The 12,987-nt window shown below is 32.5% G+C and overlaps 1 protein-coding gene across 1 annotated transcript in view; it reads right to left on the reverse strand.

Moving 5' to 3' along the window:
• Window positions 1-266: 266 nt before the first annotated feature.
• NEGR1 (neuronal growth regulator 1) overlaps window positions 267-12,987 on the reverse strand; it is a 919,240-nt gene continuing 906,519 nt past the window's right edge. The window contains exon 7 of the mRNA XM_049772064.1: window positions 267-1,478. Within this exon, the coding sequence (XP_049628021.1) occupies window positions 1,354-1,478 (125 nt within the window). The 3' untranslated portion in view covers window positions 267-1,353. The remainder of the gene's footprint in view (window positions 1,479-12,987) is intronic.

The following is a 12,987-nucleotide window of genomic DNA, read 5'->3' on the forward strand; positions in this document are numbered from 1 at the left end:
CTCTTGCATATATCATGCAAAAGAAATAAAATGTGGTAAATTTTAATTTTTGGTCTTACTAATGAGGTAAAATGGCTAGAGATATGTTTCCAGATAAATTAGTTATTCAGGGATTGATCTGCTGCATACCATCCTGTAATTTTTTATAATATATTTTGGAACTATTTTATATACAATGCATTCCAAACTGTCATCTGAATGATGTTTTCAGATAGAAAAATATGCAAAACGTTCCTGTTCATGGGAGCAATATATCTATCATATCAACAAAACCAAATTAACTTTGAGTGTTTAGCAACTCATACAAAATTAGGTTATCATACTTTGTGTCCTTTCTGACTAACCATCTTAGTAATGTTGGACTGGAAAAGGGAAGGGAAAGAGGCTGCATTGCTAGGCAGTAACTTGGATAGACTGTGCTGTCATTTTCAAGGGAATTATTTCCCAATGTGGATTTAACATTTAACTACAACTAAAAAGCCATTGGTAAATGGACTTGTACTATATTACGCAAATTGCTTTTCATCACAAAATGAAGTTATTATGGGACAAAATTCTCCAACTCCACTGGTAATGAAGGGAAGGAATTTTTTTTTTACAATCAAATAGCTCCTCTGTTCTTTAGAGATAAGTATAGTTTAACTTTATCACTGTGGTTCCTTTTTTGCTCTCAAATAGTGGGATTTTGGCAAAACATTTTTATTACTTGGAGACAAAAAAGAAATATTATTTTATGAAGGCACACCCATGCTGAACTTACAGGAAGAGAAGCAGAGCCGCACAGCCGGTTATATTACAAGGCTCATTCCTGAAACCTGAATATCATGCGAGCAGAAAAATCTAGATATGTATTATATTTTGAAGAAATGGTCTGAAGGCAATATTATTTGCTTTTTTTATCAAAAAAGAAAAAAATGCATCTTTGTAAATGTGGATTGACTTGTATTGAAACAGGGAAATGAATGCTTGTATTGCAGCCTTAAAGAATCACATATTCACTGCAATATTCGTTTTTGTAAACTACAGCCTGCAACCCAGCAGACCATGACTGAATGCTTTTGAAAAGTTGTAGATTACAAACATGAAATCACAATTAATATCCTCTAAAAGTAATTTCAGAGCTTTCACGTCTTAAAAAAAGGACAATGTGTACTGCTTCACAAGGTAATGTAGCTAATCAAAAAAAGAGTAGAATTAAAGTATTTACATAATGAGCAATTCTACAGAAGGCGATCATCCCCATGTAAGCACTGCTGATTATATCCCACGCTGCTTTTAACAAACTGTACCAGATTGGATCCAGCCATCAGCACTTTCAGAGAATCCTTAAAAGCCTTTTATGGGTCTTTAAATTTATTGTAGAATGGCATTCTTCAGGTAGAATATGCTGGTGAAAGAGGACAGTGTCAACACAAGGTACCAGCAGGAGAAAAGAACTTCAGCGCTCCCGGTAATTCCATATTGAGCTGTACTTGGAGCTGGAAAGGAATGGGAAAGAGTAAATCAAAATCTAATTTGTGTCTTTAGGGAATTGAACAATCATCCAAAGGCAGCTGGGTGTATTGGGGGGAGCACTAGCATCAGAGTTACACACACTTACAAGGTCTACATCTGGTTTTGCTGTCTGAGAATATCTATTCACTAATATCTTTTAGCATCACTTTTCTCAAGGGCAAAAGAGATAGTATTTAACACCAATAAGGGATGTAATGATAATTGTATATAAAAAACAAGTTTTTATAGCATATTACACTGAGATCCACACATGTTAAAAACAAAAATATCATCAATTAATATTATTCTTATTATCCACATGACACCAATTTGTTTAGTGAACAATATTCATATTAGTATTTAAAAATGATTTATTTTTGTCTTTGGGGGCCACATCTGGTGTACTCAAGGCTTACTACTGGCTGTGAGTAGTAAGCTTTTTGGGGTTTGGAAGATTAGATTGAATCAAGGCTGGCCATGTGCAAGGCAAGTTACCTACCTCTGTACTATCTCTTTCTTCCATATTTTTTAAAATGTGTTTTATTATGATGTAATTGAAAATAAAAATTTTGCAAGTATAAGGTGTACAGTGTATTGTTCATTACATTTTTATATACAGCATTATGATTATGGCCCCGTAGGGTTTGTTAACACCTTTCTCAATCCAGAATTATTTATTTTCAGTGTTGGGAATAAATATTATATAGTATAATAACTTATATAGCATATTAATCTGTACTCACTATGATGAACATTAACTTTTTAGGAGTTAGTATTATACTAGTTTTAAGTAAGTACTTTCCAACATCTCCCTAATTCTCCTACTTCTACTATCTGGTAGCCATTATTCTCTATTATGATTTCAACTTTTTTTTAGATTACATATATGAGTAATATGTACACATATCAATATGTTATAATATTGCATATTATAATGTTATATAATACACATTAAGCACCATATATTATAAAATGTGTCATATATTTAATATATTATAATACATTAATATGTAATATTATCATAGAATTTTTAAGTAATTATATGTACATATAGCAATATACATGCATACATACATATGTTTGGAGATATTTTCTTTGGTTATATACAAGCTTTTTACATAATATTCTGATATGATTTTTTTTCTAGTAGTGTCCTTTAGTATGTGGAACTAAGGTCAATTAAGGTTCTTTGGGCCTTGGTAGAAACTTTAGGGTTATCTTAGAAAATTAAGATTATCTAGTTTAGCAACATCTTCAGAAATAATTTTCATCAGAGAAACCTATGTCAAGGTACGGCAAACATATAAAGTCCTAAAAAGTCACTCTCTCCTCAACATGAGTGATACTTTTCTTGATTTTCAATGTCCCAGGACCCTATCCCATTTCTTAGTACAGATAAAACCCCCTAAGTTGTCCCATTTGCAATGAATAGCTATATATTTAAATTATTTAATCATTGTAATTAACTTTGTTCTAGTTTGCTTAAATATAGATCATTATTTGCCCTTTGAGACTAAAAAGTATCTAGAGATTTGAAGTAATACTCCCTTGTGCCCAGAAAGTATTAACTGCTAGGATATGTATATATATATATCTTACAAGGTCTTCCCTCTTTTTGGAGGTGAATAAAGATATTCAAATGCTTATAATCCATCCAATGAATATTAGAGTTGTATGTACAAACTGTAGTGACAGAGAGCTGTATATTTAAATTTATTTTCCTAATTCTAAGGGAGAAATAATTGAGCAAAGAATATAATTGAATGGAACATGCTTTGAGCAGAGGGTATAAAACAAAGGCATGAACTAAGGAGATATTGCAGCATAGATTCTAATATCTCAACGTAGATTAGTCTTGCTGGGCTATATCATTTTGAGGGCCTACAGTTCAGAGAATTGAAACTGGAAATCTATACCAAAAAAAAAAGAAGAAATAATTTACAATGAAAAAGAATTAAGTGCTTATAACTGTAGGATATATTTAAGAATTTGAAGTTATATGGTTACATTTATACATTAGATCCCATAAGAAGAAGCTTAGGTGTTACAGTGCTAAGATATATGTTATATTTCTACTAAAGTGTTTCAACAAAGGTTTCACAAAGTTTGGGTTATTGGAATCTATTACTGAATTTCAGTGCATTGGAAGAAGCCAACTCTGAGTGTGAGTTTCATTATTTTAGAAATTAAATGTTACAACAATGCTCTCACTTTCTAGAAATTAATTCTCTTCGCTAGAGTATTAATAAGAAAAAATAAGAAATATACCAACATATTCTTAACTATTTTATTCTTAATAAGATCTGGATTTCAGAATCTGCTTCATCATAAATATGAGTAAGGTGAAGAAAAGATGTTTATTTCACTTCCATATCCATAACTCAAATCTAGAAACAATTTTTGTCAATCTAACTTTGAATGATAAGCTTTTAATGGAACTTTTATCAGCGACTTATATTTCTAGGTAGCAAGAAAAATTGTGTTTATGTCTCTAAGAAATTAAAATGTGAGTCACTGGCAAAAAATAAAAAAATAAAGAAATTAAGGTTTAAGAAAGAGGCAGTGGTCCCTACTAATGCCTGAATTGTAAAGTTGCATGGAAGTACAATTGTTGAGCCTAAGTAAGTGAGATTTAAGGACTGAGACTTCTTAGGAGACATAGAATAAAATGAACTATTTAATGTTTGTGTATACATCACAAATTAGTTTTGAAAAAAGTGATGATAAAGCAAATTAGTCTATTGCTGAACAGAAAGCTTTTTATGTTTTGGTATGTAAGAGGTCTTATTTAAACTATGAAACTAATGTATATCCTCTTGTTCAGGGCAGAGGAAGATTTTTTTAAAAGATATAAATGAATATTTAATTGCTTTACTACTTTCTCAATAATAATTACTTTAGTTATTTTTGCTGAATTTGAGTAGAGTATAACCAGTATTATAGTAACAGTTTTAGAATATGCAAATTGAGTACAACCATTTCATAAATAATAGATTTTTAAAAGCTATACATACAAAGCAAAGATAAAACTTTTTTACTGTGACAAATTAAATAAAACTGTAAATGGGCAGAGTAAAAATGACCTTCAAAGCTTCTTATACAACCTATAAAATGCAATTTGGAGTTTCTCTTTCTAAAATTTTTTCTTCTTTATTTACCAAGTCTAGCAGACTACCAATAAAGTCATTATGCTACCACACATATTCTTTTTAAATAACCAGATTGCATTGCATATATTTGTAGATATAATTCTTTCATAAAACTATAATATTTTCTTACCAGATCCTGTTTTATTTTTATTGGGACTTTTAGACACAAAGTCTGGTGCATAATGCTACTCCAGAAATACCTGCTGTGGCTGGAGACATAATACGGTGAATAGAGCACTTGCCCTGCATGTAACTGACATGAAGTTGGATCCTAGGCATCTGACCTATACGGTCCTCTAAGCACAGCCAGAAGTGAATGCAGACTTAAAAGTAACTGCTGAGTATTATTGGGTGTGACTCCAAAAACAAAGAACAAAACAAAACAAACACAAGAAATATCTGTTGAACAATGTACCAATTAACATAGTGAATAGGTCATCTTATAGCTTATAAATCTTATAAATTTATCTTATAAAATTATCATATGATGGCCAGCACTAGTGCAGTAAGGTGAGTGCCCTGCACAAGGTCAAATCAGATTTGAACCCTAAAGCCACATTTTGTTCCCAAAACATTACCAGTCAGAGCCCTGAACACACAGCCAGGAGTAAGCCCTGGACACAGCTGGATATGTTCCCCCATATAATTACATATTACTTTTTAGTGAAATAAATGTATTTTATCCACTGAGTCTCAAATTGCTGTACTTTATTATGTTTGTGAATTTAATACCACTATTAGTTCTAACATAAAGAAGGCTATTAAATAGAAAACAAACTACAATTATGAAAAACTAGTTAGTCAAAAATAAAGAGCAAAGTTGATCAAGTTTATGTGAGGTTAGAACCTAATCATTACGACTCTTTGATCATTTTTGTGTCTTTTTGAGCTGGGCTTTAATCAAACATCATATAGGCTAGAATTAATGAAATTCAATGACCTCTTTATGAAATATCATTGTACTTGGATATATAAATATAAAGGCAAATACAGAAGACTAAATTATTACCAATATATGGATAATAAGTATATACAGGTTTGTAGAGTCTTCTAAAGGAATAAAGGCAGGTAAAGTACAGTCAGCATATATTTTTTTTTAAAAAATGCACTAATATATACATCAAAAATAAAGGTTTTATATTTTTAAATAAAAGCATAGTAGTCCAACTGTTAAGGTATCCTATTATTATATGACTTATTTTCATTCATTGTTATTTATAAGCCAGATTTTGTTGCTTCTATTGATATTATTGCTTAATTGAGTAATTTAAAAAATAAAAATATTGGCATTAGCATTAAGTATCTCGTGATATCTGGGGCAATTAAATTTGTTTGGATGGGCCGGGAGAGATAGCACAGCGGCGTTTGCCTTGCAAGCAGCCGATCCAGGACCAAAGGTGGTTGGTGTCCCATATGGTCCCCTGTGCCTGCCAGGAGCTATTTCTGAGCAGACAGCCAGGAGTAACCCCTGAGCACCGCTGGGTTGGCCCAATAACCAAAAAAAAAAAATTTGTTTGGTATGTAAATTCTAATTGGTATTAAATGTTAGAACTTATAAAAATAATCATTAGCTATTATTAGAAATTAATTTCAAAATTCAGTTTAAGTATCATATGCTTTAAAAGATAAATACTTTTATAGAAGTCTACATACCAAATTAATTTTGCAACATATTTGACAACTTATTTATCTCTTTCTCTGATAGAACAAGAATATCTTCATGATAATATTTATTTTGTATATCCTTTATCACTGCCATGGAACTTAGAGTCTAGTGTTTAAAAAATGTTAAGTAAATATTTCTTGATATTTGTTAACTATTTCAATGATATTCATTGCCCATATTGTCATTACAACGGTATAAAGGACCCAATACCTGAACTTCATATTTTAGAAAGATACTGTTTTTGCTTCTTTTATATTTTGGTAGGATTTTCTTCTTTCTCTGTTTGGATTTACTACTCTCTGTATAGAGTCAGGGACTTGGTCACTAAAGTCTTTGTCACTTTAGTAAGACTATTCAGGCAGATTATATAAGAAGAGTAGGCAGTCAACCTTGTAACCCAATCCTTTTGTAGAAAAGATTCGAATAGTGCATGAATCTAAGTTTCCTAAAGAGTTCAGGATTCCTTAGTATATAACCCTCTTGAGTCTGATATGGTCAGATCTGCCAAATGTTTTCTTCTCAGGATTTAGTTTAGCAAATATGCCAATATCATATTTGCTAATATCCAATATCATATTTGCTATTCACGTTAAAATTAGGAGGGATGGAACCCCAAGTCAATTGAGTATAAATGTATTTATTTTTTTATACAGAATAACAGGGAAATTTTGTTTCAAGGAGGCTATATGACTATATTTTAAAACATTAGCTTACCTTTCTATGAGGATAATTAATGCCAATAAAGGTACAGTAAGTATCTTTTATATTCAAACCTTCAGGTAGATCCATTGCCTTACTGAGAAAAATCAAAGTTTTGCAGCTCTGCTTTTAGGAATATTTTTATTTGGACCACAGCTGGTGATGCTCAGATCTTCTGATATTGACTCTGCACCCAGGGATTACTCCTGGTGGGTTCAGGGGACCATATGGAATGTTGGAGATTAAACACAGTCAGCCAGTTGCAGGAAAGTACTCTATCTGCTCTGCATTCACTCAGGGCCCACATGATACCTGTTTTCTGACATTTTTCAATTTATTGCATGAAATATTTTATGTACATATAGCATATTTTATAACTTCATGAAATTTTCACATGCTATATTCTTACCTAAATGACCTTTCCCATACTCCTCCATCTCTGAAAGTTTTACTTACCCTTACATACTACCTTTTCCATAAGAATGACTCAGAGTCTCTTGAATAAGAATTGTTAGTGTCCTGCTTATACCTGATTTTGATATGATTCATTTCTTTAGAGATTTTTTAAATTTGCTCGTTTTTGTTTTGGGGTACAACTGCTATTGTTCAAGGCTTCTGGTTCTCTGCTCAAGGATCACTATTAGCAGGTCTGGGGAGTTATGTCTGATACCAATGATTGAGAACCTAATCAGCCTTATGCAAGGGAAGGGCCTTACTCATTGTTCACTTGTCTAGCCCCACTATTATTCCTTTTTCATGTACGTGATTTTCCTACGCTGACTTATACGCAAGCATTGGTATATTGGAGTCATAATATCACATTATTCCTTATAAAGTTCAACTATGCATCTTACATCAAATATGACTACAGATGTTTGTTACATTAAATTATGCACATATCTAATACTTTAATTCAAGAGCTTGTGAGAAAAATATCTTAATCATTGTTTCCCTGCCATTCTCTTAAGTCAGAATATGATAGAAAATATGCTTCTTTCCTACTACCTGTTAATTGTCTGGATTTATGTAAAATGAAGAAGAGAATTTAAATTGAGACCAAAATGGGGAAGGGAACAATGAAGCAGAAGTGTAAAGATTATACAAAAAGAACTAGTAACAGATGGAGAGAAGGAGAGGGAGAAACTAAAAGATAACCATATACCTTTAACAAGGAACTAGATGCTTTCATACTCACCATTTAATTCAATAAAATAGTAATTAAAATGGATTATTGGGTCTAAAATAATATAAAGGATAAGGCACTTGGTTTGCAAGCTGCTGACTTGTGTTTTATTTCTAGCATTCATATATTCCCCTAAACTCAGAGCCAGTCATAACCTCTGAGTACTGCTAGATGTGTCCCTCTCCAAATCAGATTAAACACTCCCTTGCAAAATGGTCTATGGGATCAGGGGTTAAGATACAGGCCTTGTGTATGGCCAACTTTAGTGTGATTTCTGGCACTGAATAGTCCAGAGCATTGCTAAGAGGATCACTGAGCGCCAGGTATAACCCTGCATGCTCCTAAGCATCCAGATTACCTGAGGAGAATTACCTGGGGAACAGAGCAACATAGCATTCTTAGATAATCTCATTGAACTGCTCATCCAGTTGGTCAAGAATCAGAAGAGGTCATCCCCCATCACAGCCTTCTGATTTCCATTTGGGAAGCCCCTCTTTCCCCACCCCTTCAAAAGGGTTATTTATGACAGTGGGTTGTAAGCCAGAATTAAAAGCAAAGAACTTTAAAACAAAGGAGGCTGCATTCTTAACAAAGCTAGATATTATATGTAGTATTTAATATACCATTGGACATAATATAGGAACTGTGAGATTACATGATATTGAGCTCCAACTCCTTGAAACTAGACTAAGTTTATCCATTTCTTAACTAAGTCTACTTCAATCTCTTTATTTGCCAATATGTAACAAAGTAACTCATATATTATAAATATTAAATATGTTGATACTTTTAATTCACTTCTTTATGGGGAAAATTGAGGCCAATAAAGGTACGACAAGTAAGATCCAAATCTTCAAGTAGATCCATTGCCTTACGAGGAAAACTGAAATTTTGCAGCTCTGCTTTTAGAGATATTGCTGTTATTTGGACCACAATGGGCAAAACAGCATTTATTTGCTTAGTCACTTCACAAATTCGAGTGTGCTGTCTTGCTAGGCATTCTCTGAGTCACTGAGCAAATAGAAATATTCCTCTTTCTCATAGACATTCTTGAGCTAATTTCACTGCAACAAACAGCTTACTTCATTCTCAACATGCAATTAGTCAAAGTTTCTCTGGTCTGTCCTTTTGTTTTATTTTTACAAGCATATTTTTATCTTCATTATCATAACTTTTTGGAAAGGGCTTTTATTTAAGACCATTCATTGCTAGATAATTGGACCATTAATTTAGTCCATCTGCTCCTTAAAGTCAGAAAGCATGATCTGTTCCTTTTACTCCTCACCTCACCTACTCCCCAAACAGTACAATGTGTGTTTGAGAGTGGTCTCCTGAGTATCCACTGCAGGATTTGGTTTCTGAAGAGCTTTCAGGCATGTAGCAGAAGTGCCTGGGCTAGGTGTGGAACTGAGTCATTTGGGATTTCTCCCAGTTGTCAACAGGAAGATCCAATCTGGATTTTAGCACATATCTTATATCTTGTCTAATTATGATTATCATTCCCAATTACTTACAGCTGCTGCATATTATTTTCAGTCTTGGCAGTTTTCCCTTGTATTGCTCCAGTTTTTATTTTTAGGTAAAAGCAAATGTAACTGTGAAATACTTAGTTTGGGTATAATACTAATTACTTGTCTGGGCAATTTTCTTAAATGACTTCAACTTTTTAACTAAACTAGCTTTGAATCATAGTTTAAATTTTTTGGTTTAATCTTATTCTCTTATTAAAGCACTGGGATGATAAAGTTATCTGTAGTTTAGATTCTGTATGCAATGTCCCAATACCAATTCCACCACTAATGTTGGCCTCCCTTCACTAATAACCCCAGGTTACCTCCATATATCTGTCTTCCTCCTTGAAAGCCACTATGTTGTATTGCTTTTGTTTGGGACCACACCTGGTTGTGCTCAGGGCTTACTCCTAGCTCTGTGTTCAGGGATCCTCCTGGTGACTCTCAATGAACCATATGCAGTGCCTTTGATGGAACCTGGGTACCCTGGATGCAAGGAGCCACTATACTCTCTCTGGCTCACATTTTTAATTTTGGCAAATACAGTTTTTACCTCATGCTTACAATGTTGTTGGCTCTGTGGTTTAAATATATATTTTATACAACTCCTCTATTACCACTGATTTGCTTGAGACCCCTTATCACTGCTCCAGTTATCTCCTACAATTTTGGCTCCTTTTACTCTTTTCTTTAGTATCTTTCCTTTCCTGTCCTTAGCATGTCTATAATCTATGGTAAAGATTAATGTAGTTATCCCCTCCAACCTTGCTACTTTGCATTTCCTGCTATTCTATATATCTCAGATAAGTGAGATTATCTAGTATTTGTCCTTCTGTCTCATTTCACTTAACATGATTTTTTCCAGTTCTATGCATGTTGCAGCAAATCATATTTTTAAGGTTCCTATAGCAAGTTTAGGTAGAATTATGTTAGCTACATTAACTCTGCTTCTACAAGACAAAACTGACCTTAACTTACATTTCACTAGGGAAGCTTATACTTTAATGGGAAGTGAATGACTTCCACTTAAATTCAATTTTATATAAAAGGAGTGATTTATGTAAATTTAAAATGAATTGCTAATTAGTGTACAGAGAATTTATGCACTATTGATTCTGTCCAAAAGATAGTGTAACTCTGCTACAAACGTACTGTGAAAAGACCTTGCTCAAATTACAGTTTACTCCTTTATTTAAAATATCCACAACTTAACCATTAGCAGGTAGAGAGGATATAAAGAGACTTTGGCCATAACCATATATTTTAAATCACTTAATTCTGCCTAAACACTAAGTAGAGATAAAGGCATGAAAAAAACACTTGGATGTGATTTGCTTTCTATTTATTTTTCGGTGTGTGTTTTTGAGAGAGAAAAAGTGAGAGGCTAACTTGTTTCTGTGCATAATGCTTGTTCATATACTATAGATATCTAGCACTTTCTTCACATAAGCTTTGGAAGTAGCATTTTTGTTTTATGGTATGACTACAAATATATAGATTTTTCAAAGGCTTTTTATTTTTTATTTTGCACATCACAACTTTATTGTGCAATGCAGTATTTCCTGAAAAACAGAGAAACAATGCAATCCACCATAATATCCCAATTTGGGAGCTGGGGAAATGGCTCAAAGGACTGGCAGATATGTTTTATGTGTAGGAGCCCAGGATTCAGCCCCCAATATCACATGATCCCGAAAGTATCAAGTTGGTCCTGGACACCAAGCAAAGCAAAACAAAAATAATTACGTTTTGTAATTTTGTAATTGTATTTTGTAAAGTCAAAATTCATTTTTAGACCCTACCGCATTCAGTTGTATTCTTGTTTAGGAAGAGAAAGTAAGAATTGGGTAAATGCCGGTCAAACTTCTTCTAATCTTTTGAAGGAAACATGCTAACAGGTGCAAATGTTTTACTGTTCTCAAACTGGAAGATGAAAAACAATTTATGTACTTGCTATTTTAGATTTTTATTCTATCATCAAGAATCTAAAACTTTAAAAAAAAGAATCTAAAACTCTGCTCACTATCTGAGTCATTATTGGCATAAAAACTTAAAGTAATCATTATACAAAATTTTTCTCTATTTCTGGGTTATGAACAATGAAAATGGCTGAAGAAATTACAGTATTCCTTTATCTTTTGACTTGTGGGATTTCTTGGTCAGCTTGTTCTTAGCAACTAAAGCTATTTTTCTAGCAGACCACCATCCTTAAATCCTTTTCTTCTTGCTGAATAGCCATTTTGCTCAAGTTCACAGTATATATACAATTCTATTTACATCAACTACATTGGGGATTTTAAACATGTTTGTCACTGTTATTACCTACATTTCAAAATCTGCCTACTTAGAGATAAATACTTTTATCTGCAAATAGCTACATGAAACTCTCCAGGACTATTACCTCTATTCAAGCTAAGGAGAATAAATAAATAATCACCCCATGAGAAGCAAATTTACTGCCTGTTTTTCTATCCTCATAGTGCTGAAAAAGTTTTTAAGGCTTGAATTGTTCATCAATATTTTCTAAACATGTTGAACTTTTTGTTGACTTTTTTTTTAGCAAATCAAAAATGGTTTACATAAATTTATAATAGGTAGTTTTTCAAATGTGAAGTCATTAAGGTAATTTCACATAAAATTAGTCTTTCTATTTGAGCAAAAAGTGCAGTTATTAATTCTATGTTGGTTTGCAAGTTAGTTCAATAGATGTCATTACGAATTGTGGTGTATATATGTGTCCAATGATTTCAAAAGTTGAATTGATGGTGCAAAATACGTACAGCACAAATTGCTTTTACTATAGTTTTTAATTTGAGCTTTTATGGCATCATCTAGATTAAAGGAAGAGGTTTTAAGGAAATAAAAATAGAAACCCAGCTGTGTTCTTAAGGTCACTAATAGTCATTACCATCAGCTGTATCATCAGTGTGACATTGCTAGGGTGGTTAAAAAAATGAAAGAAATTGCAAACTGGTAAATGTCTTTTCCAGTTGAAGTATTTTTTAAATTTTTATATGTGTATTTATGAGGTTGTACATATACTTAAGTTTTAATATGAGTTTTTAAATTTTGAGCTACAATGACCCAACTACCTTTTCTAGTTTTATTCCTGACTTTTCTGTGTTAGGATATTTATTCTAAACTTGTTATTTTCTATTTGTTCTTTTAGCATTTTAGATCAATAATTTGTGAAGGTTCAATTATAGTTTTAATTTTTTAATATTTTCTTTACGTTTTTTTTTTTTTTTGTCATAGCTTCTCAAATGCAACACAGGCCAATGATTA

Source organism: Suncus etruscus, chromosome 4 (assembly GCF_024139225.1).
Source record: "Suncus etruscus isolate mSunEtr1 chromosome 4, mSunEtr1.pri.cur, whole genome shotgun sequence".
Classification (NCBI taxonomy): domain Eukaryota; kingdom Metazoa; phylum Chordata; class Mammalia; order Eulipotyphla; family Soricidae; genus Suncus; species Suncus etruscus.